This window comes from Dendronephthya gigantea, unplaced genomic scaffold (assembly GCF_004324835.1).
Source record: "Dendronephthya gigantea isolate DGI-Jeju-01 unplaced genomic scaffold, DenGig_1.0 000001F, whole genome shotgun sequence".
Taxonomy (NCBI): Eukaryota; Metazoa; Cnidaria; class Anthozoa; order Malacalcyonacea; family Nephtheidae; genus Dendronephthya; species Dendronephthya gigantea.
The window spans coordinates 480,458-492,799 of NW_021163011.1; the positions used below are offsets into that span (position 1 = coordinate 480,458).

Consider the following 12,342-nt stretch of genomic DNA (forward strand, 5'->3'; position numbering starts at 1 on the left):
TACAGTTAAAATGATAAAATTTATCGCCATTCTGTCTTGTTATTCTTGAGTGAACTTTAGGTGCTATGCATTTTATGTTCATGATTACTCAACGATGTGATAAGATTTACACAAAAGTCATCGGTCATCCCTTCGACTTTCCAGGGTATTAAGATTACACTCCTCCAAAGCCTCCTCATACGACAGTCCTGGAAGGATTATTCGAAGAGCCAAATTATTAAATGCACTGTATTCAAGTGTTGATTTTTACATTTGCATCACTCTTTAGATTAACACTTCAAGATGGTGCATGTAATTCACTTTCCCTTTTTCCTCAAGGCCATCAGAGAAAAACATTTATGCTTAGATTAAAAGCATAAACTTACCGACGGCATGGGAGACCGTTATCTTCCCAACTACACCACGAGATATTTTGCTGAACGGCGATTACTTTGTGTATTCAGAATCAGTTTAAGCTTCGCAAAGGATTAACAAAGATTTATTCTTTGACGTGAGAGAGATTCCAATTTCGAATGTGATAATGCATGATCATAAAACATCCCTGGGAAAATTATTCTGAGTGCACGTTTTCTGTATATTCTCGATGAGATCGGACTGGTTCACCGTCAGATTCGACCAAGCAGGTGCGGCGTATTAAACGAGCAATAGATTTCCACCTGTTGATCTTATGAACGAACAATGCATTTCCACCATGTCCGATTAACGAAGACAAGCCCATCGTCAAATAGAGGCAGAACGCTAGGTGAACAACGGGGAATGATTTCAACCGTAGCGTCATCCACTTAATTTGTCTTTGCTAGTTTTTTATCAGCGGGTTTTTGGAGGATCTAGATTTAGATGTGGAGGATCTTGGAGGATCTAGATTGAGATCTGTTCTAAGATTGGATTCTAAGATCTAGATTTATTAACGATAGCATTATGATCACTTGAATCTATTGGAGACACTGGACTGAGACCCTGTCCACACGTATCCGGATATTTTTGAAAACGAAGGATTTTTTCTCCGTTTTTAAAAAAATTCGCGTCCACACGAAGCGTATTCGAATCGTATTTGCCCGTCCACACGTAAACGCTAAAACGAAGGAAATTTGATATCGCCATGCATGGAGTATGCGCATTTCTAAGTAACATGAGCGCTTTCAAACGATCGCAGATAAAAACTATGTTAACTTGACGGAATTTAAAAAATTCCGCGTGCTTGCTTTGGGTTCGCTTTATGCTCGCTCTTTCTTAAACTAAAATGACTATGCTCGCTCTTTCTTGAATTAAAATGACTAAATGACCAAATCTTCGTGGTCTAGCTGGTGAGACGGGAACATAGGCGTACGGGCCTAGAAATTTTGGGGGGGGCGGGGATATTCTGCCCGACGAGCGCCGAGACCGAGAAAAACAAGCATAGTCCAGAGGTCTGCTCCCCCGGTATTTTGGAACGTATAAACGCTGAAATACCATTTTCTGCTTGGGTACTATGACGAAACTTTAACAGCCTTCACATTATTTAGGCAATTTGATAAGTTGATTTCCACTCATAGCGAAGATTCGTTTTGCCGAGTTTAGGCAGCGGCGTAGTCAGTGTTTTTTGTCACTGCATTTTCCGCGTGAGATTTTGCAGAATAAAGTCAGGATTCTGAGGTCTATCAACTTCGATTAAATCTCGGATTAAATTTTGCACAGTTGCTATAAAAGTTAGTAAAGTTACAAACTTACAGAACGATAGATTTGTTTCGTAACTACATGGTGAGTTTTGCTGCGCCAATCAGTTGTGGCACATAGGGTAGCCAGTGGCACAAACGGAAAGCATGTTTATTTCAATTATTTTCGTTTCCTTTAATTCGGGTTTACGTAAGCTGCAAGCATATATATTCTACCATATTCTACCATATTTGAGGATTCTTAAAAATTTTTATGTAGTTTGTAGACCAAATTCACTTAAGTATAAATTGCCCGACTCGTAAATACAAATTGCCTGACTAATTAATATTTCTGACTAAACTGGGGGTGCTGCCGCCCCCCCAGCCCCCCGCCTCGTACGCCTATGGACGGGAAGCATCTTCACCATAATTATTCATTCGCTTTTTTAAATACTCTCCGTATGTTGAGGTTTAGCATAGTTACATGAACCTTAATGCATGCTATTAGACTTGAAATTATGAAATAGGCAAAAATAAAACAGCCAAGCAATTTTAGTTCACCATATTGAAGAGATACAGAACACGCGCCGTTAATGGCCCGGTATAGACTGGATCCGATTATAAACGTCATCGAATTCGAAAACCCGTCCACACGTAAGCACGAAACCGGCGTTTTCGAAAAACTCCACTCAGGAGAGCGTTTTTGAAAACCTCCGTTCTTGGTTGGCGAAAACGCCGGTTACGTGTGGATGCAAGGCCAAAACCGGATAAAATACCATCCGATTTTAAAAATATCCGGATACGTGTGGACGGGGCCTGAATTGGCTGGATCGTCAGCGTGGAGTTTAAGCTTCGCGTTCATATGCCATACGAATAAAAACGTTCACGCTATTAAAGAATAAAGGGAAAAATCAATGCTGCTTTCAAACTGTAATACATCGTTTGGCGATAAGGAGAATAGTACGAAGCAAACGCGTGGAGAAATTCAAGACATTTTCGACTCTGATGTACAAACTCTTTATTATTAGCCGAATTCATGTTAGAGACGGGGAACTCTTAGACGGGAAGTTAAGATCACCCGTTAAGGTTTAACCTAAGCGTATATTTTGTTGATTTTACAATTTCATTTGCCTATTCATAGTAATTGGGTCGAACACATAAATTCCAGAATCTACTCATATAGAGACCACAATTACCAACAAATAATTATTTTGCATCGCTTCATTAGCGATCGACCTCCTGTTATGCCTGCCATACGCAGCTGTGTTTATATATACTTCCGCATACATACATATAACTTCCCACGACAAATAACTTGGCCAAACTGTTATTCCTTATTATGAAGTTTTCATCATTTCACATTCATTTTGTTGAACTGATAATAACGTTCTCTTTGCAAGGTACGTATTTTGCTTTTGCACAACCACTATTTGCATGTATAATGGAATTATACCGTTCGAGCATACGAATAGATCAAGATACGGCGTGTGGTATAATTCGTATATATTCAAGATTCAAGAACTCGAACATTAACTAACGTTCTAAATAGGATTGCAGGTAAAATAGAGAATGGTGGGAAATTGTCAGTAAAATATCACTGACATGAAAACAAAATCGTCAACATGAGGTTAAAGCTTCGCGTTCATATATGCTCATAAGATTTAAGCTTTGCGTTCTTATAAAAAAATCACAAAAAAATCACCTTATGAGAATATAAAGAGAAAAACTCAATGTTAAATGCTTCTTTAAAACTGCCTTTAACTTCCTTAAAATATATTGTATCATGTATGCGTATTTATTTGATTCTTGGATGTGTAACAATTATTTTCATTGGCAACATTTCCGTGAACTAAGAAAACATGTTAATAACCAAATCAAGTTCGCTAAATCTATTCCAAGATTCCGTGAATCGAAATAAAGAGAAGCTCTCCGACCTTTGGAAAACATTAAAATTAATGAACTAAGTAACATCTCGCAATAAATCGGGAACACACCCGTCGTGTATAATCTCTAAAGGCAAACCCGTCACTAATCAAAAATCTATAGTAACAATTTTAAACGAGTATATTTCACGACTATATATTGAGACACATTATCAAGCTTCAATAGACTTTAATAAGCTGGAACATGAACTAAAAAACGCTATTTCATTTCTTTACTTTAAGAACCTATTGAAAAGACGGTGATCGAATAATTTTATACAGTTTGGCTATAGCTCCCTTTCCTTCTTCATTCCTGTACCATTTTCCACTCAATATCTTTCTTCCACATCATATTCCAATTTCCTCATTGTATTGTATTATATATATAGTATTATATTGTATTGCGTTGTCACCTACAGCATTGTATTGTTTGGCATAGTATGGGAAGGTATCGTTGAGCATTGTATTGTATTGTGTTGTGTTGTATAATTATATGTGTTGCTGTAAATAATGCATGTTTAAATTTTGAAATCATGTAACATATAAATGGAGGAACCCACTGAAAAACACCTCGGTGACGTGGGTATCCTGGTTAAATATGAAGTTAATAATAATTATTATTATATACTACTTGTCAAAGTTTTGTTTTCGTAGCGTTTCATTGGTCGAGAGCGAAATGCGAGAGTGACGAAATTTTGATGTCGTCAGTGCGACCCCCTGCGGTGCCCATTTAATGCCCACTTCATTATTTTGTATAATTCGTCCATGTTTGAATCAGTTCTATTTTTAAACATGCAGTTTTTTATATATGAATAAATCAGCAGATGTTATGTAAAAACAAAAATTTCGTTAAAAATAATCTGTACGCTTCGTTGGCGAATAAATTCGTTTATTATAAATCACTTGTCAGTTTGGTGCCCGTAGCGTTTCATTGGTCGAGAGCGAATCACACGAGAGTGACGAAATTTTGATGTCGCCTGCGCGACCCCCCGCAGAGTGAGATAACGTGTTATATCATGGGAAATAACAACTTTTATCCATTCGAAATTATGTCTTTTATGAATAGATATTTCGTTGTTTACCTTGTATTTTGGTTTTTCTTTGACAAGTGGTATATAATAAAAATCTTATTTACCAAAAACTCAGAAAACATTATGTTTTGTGGACCCTCGACCATCGATATTTCACTCGGCTTCGCCTTGTGAAATATCGACAGGTCTCGGGTCCACACAACATAATGTTTCCTTCGTTCGCAGTAAATAAGTGTTAATTGTCTTTACGGACTGTCAGATAGGTGATAATCATAACCTAGGGTGATACAGGATGCGATCACAAAAGATCGAACATTCATGTTTATTATATGGGCATGGTAGCTACTATGCATTTTCACACACATTGGATGAAAACTGAGTTCGTTCCTGAACCTGTAGCTGCTGCATGCTTCGCGACGACATGAAGGATTTCAAATGTTGTACAGTTCGTGTCTTCCGCATGTAATTTTTATAACATTTATTCGTATGATTATTTTGTTTCAGGTTCTGCAGGTTTCTTTGTGAAACATGTAAACTCAGGAATGTGCATAAATGATACAGGACTAATACAGAGCAAAAGCGCCAGTTGGGGAAGCGTGTCACTCTTAACATTTTCAAACCATTGTTTGGATCCAGCTTCGCAGTTTCGGTTTCGGGAAAATGGCGCAATGTTAAATTTGAAAAGACAAGGATGCCTCGCTGCTTATTTTAAATATGGTGAGCCCGGCTATCTTCTAGATATGCTTTACCTTTACGTTAGCGAAAATTTGAATTTTTCTGCTTGTGCTTATGATCCAAGCCGAAACATTTACCGTCCAATCAATCAGACCTCTTGGGGAGGTTTATCTGTGTACTATAAAGGACATGAAAAGAGCTCATTTCAGACATGGTGTGTCGTCCCTAAATCTCACGCAGAACTCGCCAAGAATTATGGGATAGAACCATATATCGTCCTGACAACTTCATGTGTTGAAACGACAGATAAACGATTTAATTTTGGTGAGTTTTGCTAACTTTTGCAAAAGCGCCCTAGCTGAGTCTTATATTGCTTTTGCATATATTACATAATACTCGCGAAGTATTGCCAGTGGGAATCATTAATATTTTGCACCATTTTAAGGGTATAACAGTATAAATTCTCGAATATCCATTCTTAGTAGGTGCTTAAGCACGCATCGTAGTGAATAATAGTTTTTCAACATACAAGCGTTGAACAGTACGCTAGCCTTCAACATGAATTAACTTGCTATTCTTTTTTGTTATGAGCAAGAGAAGCGTCAATGAAATCCATCAAAGTTTCGTAGTAATTTGCCTATCCTATGAATATTACTTTGCTTTGCATGACTTCCCCAGATACCAGTCGAATATTATAGCTTATGTTTGAACAGTTTTGTAACAAAAAATAAATCAACGTCACCTCATTCCAAGGCACGGTGACATGTTATGGAAAGATGGTAGAGAATGCCAATTGTCCTAAAGATCAGCATTACATGGTGGTCAAGACTGCATCTTATCGTGGATTAGCTGCAGGAAAGATATGCGGCCAAAATTATGATTACAGTTGTGATGTCGATGTGACATGTGTTGTCAAGAGAGAATGTGACCGTCAACACGAGTGCCAAATGACTGTGGATGAAAGAGTGTTCCTCGACTATGCCGGTGCTTGCCCGGGATTAACAAAATATCTCTATTTCGAGTATCAGTGTGTTGATACACCAAGAGTCCATTTGTGTGGTACGTTAAGGTGGCTCGATACAGTTTTAAAAAATTCCATCGTTCATCACTTTGACACGTTCAAACAACGCATTTTTATGATTTATTCTAGAGATATTGGGGGTTTTATATTTAAGAAATAGAAAACATTTTCCGTGTTTCTATACAGTTTTAGTATAATTTCAGTATTGAAAAATGGCCTTTGAGCATTCTGATTGGCTCCCTCAGCAGTAACTCTGAGGCAATAGTTACTGCTCAGAGCAGTCTGAGCAGTAACTATTGCTTTTCCCCAAAAAAACACGGCTGAAAATACTCAAAATCAAAATTATATTCATAAAATAAACACGTGTATCAGTTGTATTTATAAATAAAACTTTTTCAATACTGAAATTATACTAAAACAATTAGTCGCCTCAGGCTCGGTGATTACAAGTCTATATTCACTTCGCCTTCGGCTCAGTAAATATAGGCTTGTAATCACCTCGCCTTCGGCGACTAATTGTTAAATAGAAACACGCGTGGGAGTTTGGGAGAACGAGAAATAATCAGTGGGAAAACGAGCCCGTAGGGCGAGTTTTTCACGCTATTTCGAGTTCTCCCAAACTCCCACAAGTGTTTCTATAACTGTATAGAAACACAGGAAAAAAGTTTTCTATTTCTTTTATAATATAACTCAATAAAAAGATTTTGTACAAATATAATAATTCGATTCAATTACAAATTCTCATTACATCGCTTCGCTTGTCAAGTTCGGCGGGAGAATTCCCGTGTTTCTATACAGTTATAGAAACACGCTTCTCGACCAATCAGCACGCGCGTACTATAAATGTTATATTATAAATTTTGATGTTTCTACTTTTGAATCGTATTAGTTTTAGTAACAAATCGCCGCGCTATGGCGACATACGTGTACAAAATTCACTCCAAAATGGCCAATTGCCTCGGATAGTTGGAAAACAAGCACGGTGACCCCCAATATTTTTTCCTGCATTATTTTACTTAAAAGAAAAACTAACAATTAGCAAAATATAAAAAATTCTATAATGGCAAAAAAAATTATCGGAAAAATGCCATTTTTGCATTTTTCAAAAATGTGGCATTATAGAATTTTTTTATATTTTGCTAATTGTTAGTTTTTCCAAGTAAAATAATGCATGAAAAAAAGTAGGGGCCACCGTGCTTCTTTTCCAACTATCCGAGGCAATTGGTCATTTTGGAGTGAATTTTGTACACGTATGTCGCCATAGCAACGCTACACATAGCGGACGATTTGTTACTAATCACTAACTAATCACGATTCAAAAGTAGAGACATCAAAATATATAAAAAACCCAATATCTCTGAAATAAATCATAAAAATGCGTTCTTTGAACGTGTCAAAGTGATAAACAGTGGAATTTTTGAAAACTGTATCGAGCCACCTTACGTTTGTATGAAACGGATCTCATCATACCGTGAGGTTTTGGACACATTGCCTTGCAACGCACTTTTGAATTTTTTTTAATTATAAAAATTAATGACCATTTCGATTTCTCGAATGGCAATTTTAAAGAAGCTACACTATTCTTTAAATATTTGCGAACAAAAACACATAGCTGCCAGCCCTGCCACACCTTTTCAAGAAAAGATCGAATGTTTCCAGCAAAATATTTTGGATTCAGTGTCATAAAAAGTCGCAATTGAGCATTATTAGCGTTAACCATTATTAACGATATCAGTGGCGTATAGCTCGTGAGCTTGGTTCTCAAAATGTCACCGAAAGTCGCGATGTATTGTTTGTGGCTTGGGAGGAAGATTTATTTAAAATAACAAAGCACTTCGTCTACGGTCTATCGCTGTCATATGAGAACTAGGATTTTGTATAATTTCTTCGTCACCTGCACAAACAAAAACATCGCCGACTGTTGGTGATGCATGGACGTGGCTTTACGTGGCATGATAAAAGCAAAATATTCGAAGGATTTGAATTTATGAGGAGCTACTATCAGTATCCATATCTCATCACACGATCATCATAAAATAACGCGTGATTAATGCATACTCTGATTTCATAATGTTATATTTACGTTAGGAAATAATTTTCATTTGAAGAAGTACAAGGATATTCCGATTTCTTTTTGCTTCTGATAATAAAAAAGCAACTCTCATTGCGATTTCATTTTCAATACTTCATTCTAGCCCCAAGCGGTCCTCCATTGAACATAAGAACTACATCAAGAAGCACATCGTCGTTAACTTTCGTCTGGGACTCTCCTGAACAACGTAGGGAAAATGGTGTCATTCTCAGTTATACTGCGTGTGCTTCAGAGTCGGAGGATGGTCCTTGCTTTCAGACATTTGTAAGAGCAACAAGAAAGTGGGACGTTAGAAATTTGAATGCATCAACAAAATATTACATCCGTGTTCTTGCAAGCAATGAAGGCGGCGATGGAAACTATAGTGAAAGTAAAGGGTTTTTTACGAATGGAAGTAAGTTCAACAGGATTGTGCAATCCTTGTCATTTTGTTTGTTATGTGTTTAGGGACATTATTGACATCAGGTCCAGAAACTGGTTTAATCTTGAAAAGGCCAAAAATCTATTAGATTGTAAGTAAAACATTTCGGTACGATTCCGGTATGACCTTAGGAAATTCATCCAGTTTAGCCATGACTATTACGGTTTCCAAAATTTGAGAATCAGATAGATTGTTTACAAAGCATTTCGCTGTTTTCCGGATCTATATTTCTTTACAGGAGCAACAATGGGGGCGACAGCGAATACAGCAAGTACACTTGCATTTTCATTAGAAATTCCTTCAAAAACCTTTGTGTAAGTTTATCAAATTACGTGATCGTGGTCATTAGTCTTAAAACTCGGAACAATCATAAACAAAATCAGGCTTTATGCATGGTTGTTTAAGTGAACCGTATGTTTTGGTTCTGCAGGTATTTGTATGTTGTCGCTTTGAAATTGAAAGAGGGGGAAGAAATAGAATCATCAAGTACATACGAGGACAATGAACTGGTGACATATGCTGAGGCAATAAAATCTCGTCATCCAATTCCTTATATCGCTGCTGTGATATTCTTCAGCGGAGTTAATGATAAAAACTTTATACTTGGTGATGGCAGTAACACAAGTGATGCTACAACGGGAAGAGGATTTGCCAAGACTGGATATTATAATGGCCCTTTAGAACCTGGATCTAGTTACAGTATTTTTCTGCGGATTTTTCTTGGTGACAAGGTATTATACTTTTTATGGGATATCAGCTTCTACAAAAAGAACTTTTCTGATACTTTATTTTAACAAATAAAAATCATAGCGGTTGTAGAACATCTTTTTAACACACATTCGCAAACAAAAATTTGATAATTACGTATTCCTAAATCCTAAGGTATTAGACTCGCATAGTTCCACATATATATTCACTCGCATATACTATTAGGAAGATTACTACTCGACCGATTGGAGTGCTTCTTCAAAGACCAGTGAATATGCAGGTATTAACTCTTAAACTGGCTATATTTTAATTTTTTGATGAGGATAAAAAAGATATAAAGATCTATGACTATATATGAAAAATCTATCTTATCTTATGTTATTATATGCCTAAATGCCCAATTTGTTCCTTCTCAGGTGGACCTCGTGTGTTATTAAACATGTCAAACGGCAAAGTAACTGCGAAACAAGGTGATCTTGTCAATCTGCTGTGCTCTGTTCAAGGCGAACCTCCGATTACTTTCCAATGGGAGAAAGACAAGAAGGCGCTAGACAGTTTTTTCGAAAGTCACGAGTCCATAAGCAGTTCTTTTCTTGTTGTACCAGTAAAAGATCAGACAGGTTTTGGAAAATACATTTGTCATATTCGCGATCGATTTCATACTGCTAATCACACAATCTGGATCAACAAACTTGAAAGTACAAGTACTGACGAAGTGTCAGGTATCTCAAAATCATTATAACAGCCGAATGGACCTTTGCGCATTAATGAATTAAATTTGTGGGATAGTGAACGGATAAAATTGGTACGGATGAAATTTGACTAGCTATTGGGAAATCAAAGTTTTAGCCGTAGCAATTTTTCCTGTAATCAGCGGCAGGGGCAGACTGGCGTATACATGATTTAGCGGGAAAACTAAAAAGGGGGCGCCATTTTTAGTTCTAACATGAACAACAGTTATTGAAAATGCGTGTGCTGCCATGTCGCGTTTAAATTTAATCGCTACAATGTTGAGTTTCAAACTGATACATGATTTAGATCAGATTATTTTTCCTGTGTTTTACTTCAATGGTTTTATCATTTCCTCCATAATTTTCTCCAAAATGCAGGGGCGCGCACCGAGAAATTTCCCGCTATCCCTGTGGGCCAGTTCGCCCCTGCCGTACCGTACACCAAAAATTTTGCAGTAAAAATGGGGCTTCAATCCTGAATGCACGGCACACAAAAAACTTTACCGAAACATATTTCATCAATATAGTTTTGATAGTTTTGAGTCATATTAAACCACGTACATGCAAACAGAATATTGTATGGAGTTAAGACCTGAGATTTACTTATTTATCAACAGTTCTGATCAGGTAAAGTAATCCTATTTGTGAACCTCAAATGACCTTGCTGAATAATTATCTTTTATACAGGTGAAGAAAATACTAAAGTGAACCTCGTTGGAATTACAGTGCTTGCAGTTCTCCTCACAATATCTCTAATCGTATACATGCCTGCTTTGCATATCAATATCGTCGTCTTAAATTGGCAAGCGCGAATGCAAGTTTGGAGAACGAAAACAAAGATAGAGAAAATTCGCAAGATTGCGAAAATCGTGAAAAAAATGACGAGAATTATGAACCTGTGCCTGTGGTAGTTGGTGCATCGCCTTATACAGCTCCTGAAATCACCGGTGATGGGGAATATGACGATCATGTGTATATATAGTCATCTAAATGAAGTTCAGAATGACTACGAAAATCAAAAGGACACTGGAATGTAATAAATTTGCATTTTAAATAACGTATAAGGAACCTTAATTGTGTAAGACAGGCTAGTTCGGGATAGAAGGGTTTCTTAATAAGCAATTGCACTGACATACATACATAAGGCGAACACAAAGATGCTGAAAATATGTATATGCATGAAGATATAATCGATTATAGTCGATTTTTTTAGTTTAAAATAACTGCACTTTGTACAACTTTAAATGCATTGATACGCAGGGACGTTTGTAATAAAGTGATAAATTGGGTATAGGATTTGATAACAAAAGCAAATGAATCAACTGAATAAAAAGTGAAAAGTATATATGCATTTGCTTTGAATATTTTTAATCATTCATGCAATTTAAAGCAACCATGTTGGATATCGATTTCTAACTTCATGCATGTACGCATATATATGTCATAAAAAATGCAAATTATTCTCAAGACATCTTGAGAATATAATATTTTATTCACGCATGCACGAATCGAGTGAAACTGTAAATTTTCGACTTTCATTCTATTATTACCTTGTAATAGCCGGTGAGAACGAACAAAAAATGAGAACAGTGTTGAGCATGAGAACAGTGTTAGCGTGCATAGCTTTTTGCTTACTCATGCATGTAAATCTATAAGTTTGCTAAGGTTCATCGAATATATAATATATAATATATATAGTTATAGTATTAAAGTATATAATGCTATTATAATCATAATTATACATTCAAGATGTCTTGTCAATTCAGGATTTGTTTTTTACTATGGCCGCATTGTGTTTCTATTATAGTCCTTGAAGTTGTTTGGAATTTTGTTGTGTTTTTTGTTTTTCTCTATGGCACAAAATTTTGTAACAAGAAAGTAAAGGTGCACTATAATTATTCGTAAAAATGCCATAATGCATCGCCTCCACCAATACTCAGTTCTAATGAACAGTTGAAATACTTTAAAAACTGTCACGCAAATCATCGCTGCATATGAGTAGGGCACAACGTAACGTTGAATAAAGGAGAATGTCACGTTGGCTGCTAATAAACAACAATAAAAACTCGGCGCGCGGCGCGTTTGATTGCAAACAGCAGCAATGGCGGGA

General features: G+C 36.5%; 1 protein-coding gene across 1 annotated transcript; it reads left to right on the plus strand.

Moving 5' to 3' along the window:
* The first annotated feature begins 2,963 nt into the window (after positions 1 to 2,963).
* Positions 2,964 to 8,881, plus strand: LOC114530420. Its single transcript, XM_028552041.1, has 5 exons — positions 2,964 to 3,031; positions 5,089 to 5,583; positions 6,013 to 6,318; positions 8,476 to 8,766; positions 8,820 to 8,881. The coding sequence occupies exons 1-5, from the start codon at positions 2,971 to 2,973 to the stop codon at positions 8,879 to 8,881; spliced, it is 1,215 nt and encodes a 404-aa protein (XP_028407842.1). The 5' UTR covers positions 2,964 to 2,970.
* The last annotated feature ends 3,461 nt before the right edge of the window (positions 8,882 to 12,342 follow it).

Bases quoted from the DNA above. Each gene is read 5' to 3' on its own strand.
- LOC114530420 (XM_028552041.1), top strand. From the start codon at position 2,971: ATGAAGTTTTCATCATTTCACATTCATTTTGTTGAACTGATAATAACG. The intron at 5,584-6,012 runs GTGAGTTTTGCT...CCTCATTCCAAG, and splicing joins AGATAAACGATTTAATTTTG to GCACGGTGACATGTTATGGA. The intron at 8,767-8,819 runs GTAAGTTCAACA...TTATGTGTTTAG, and splicing joins AGGGTTTTTTACGAATGGAA to GGACATTATTGACATCAGGT.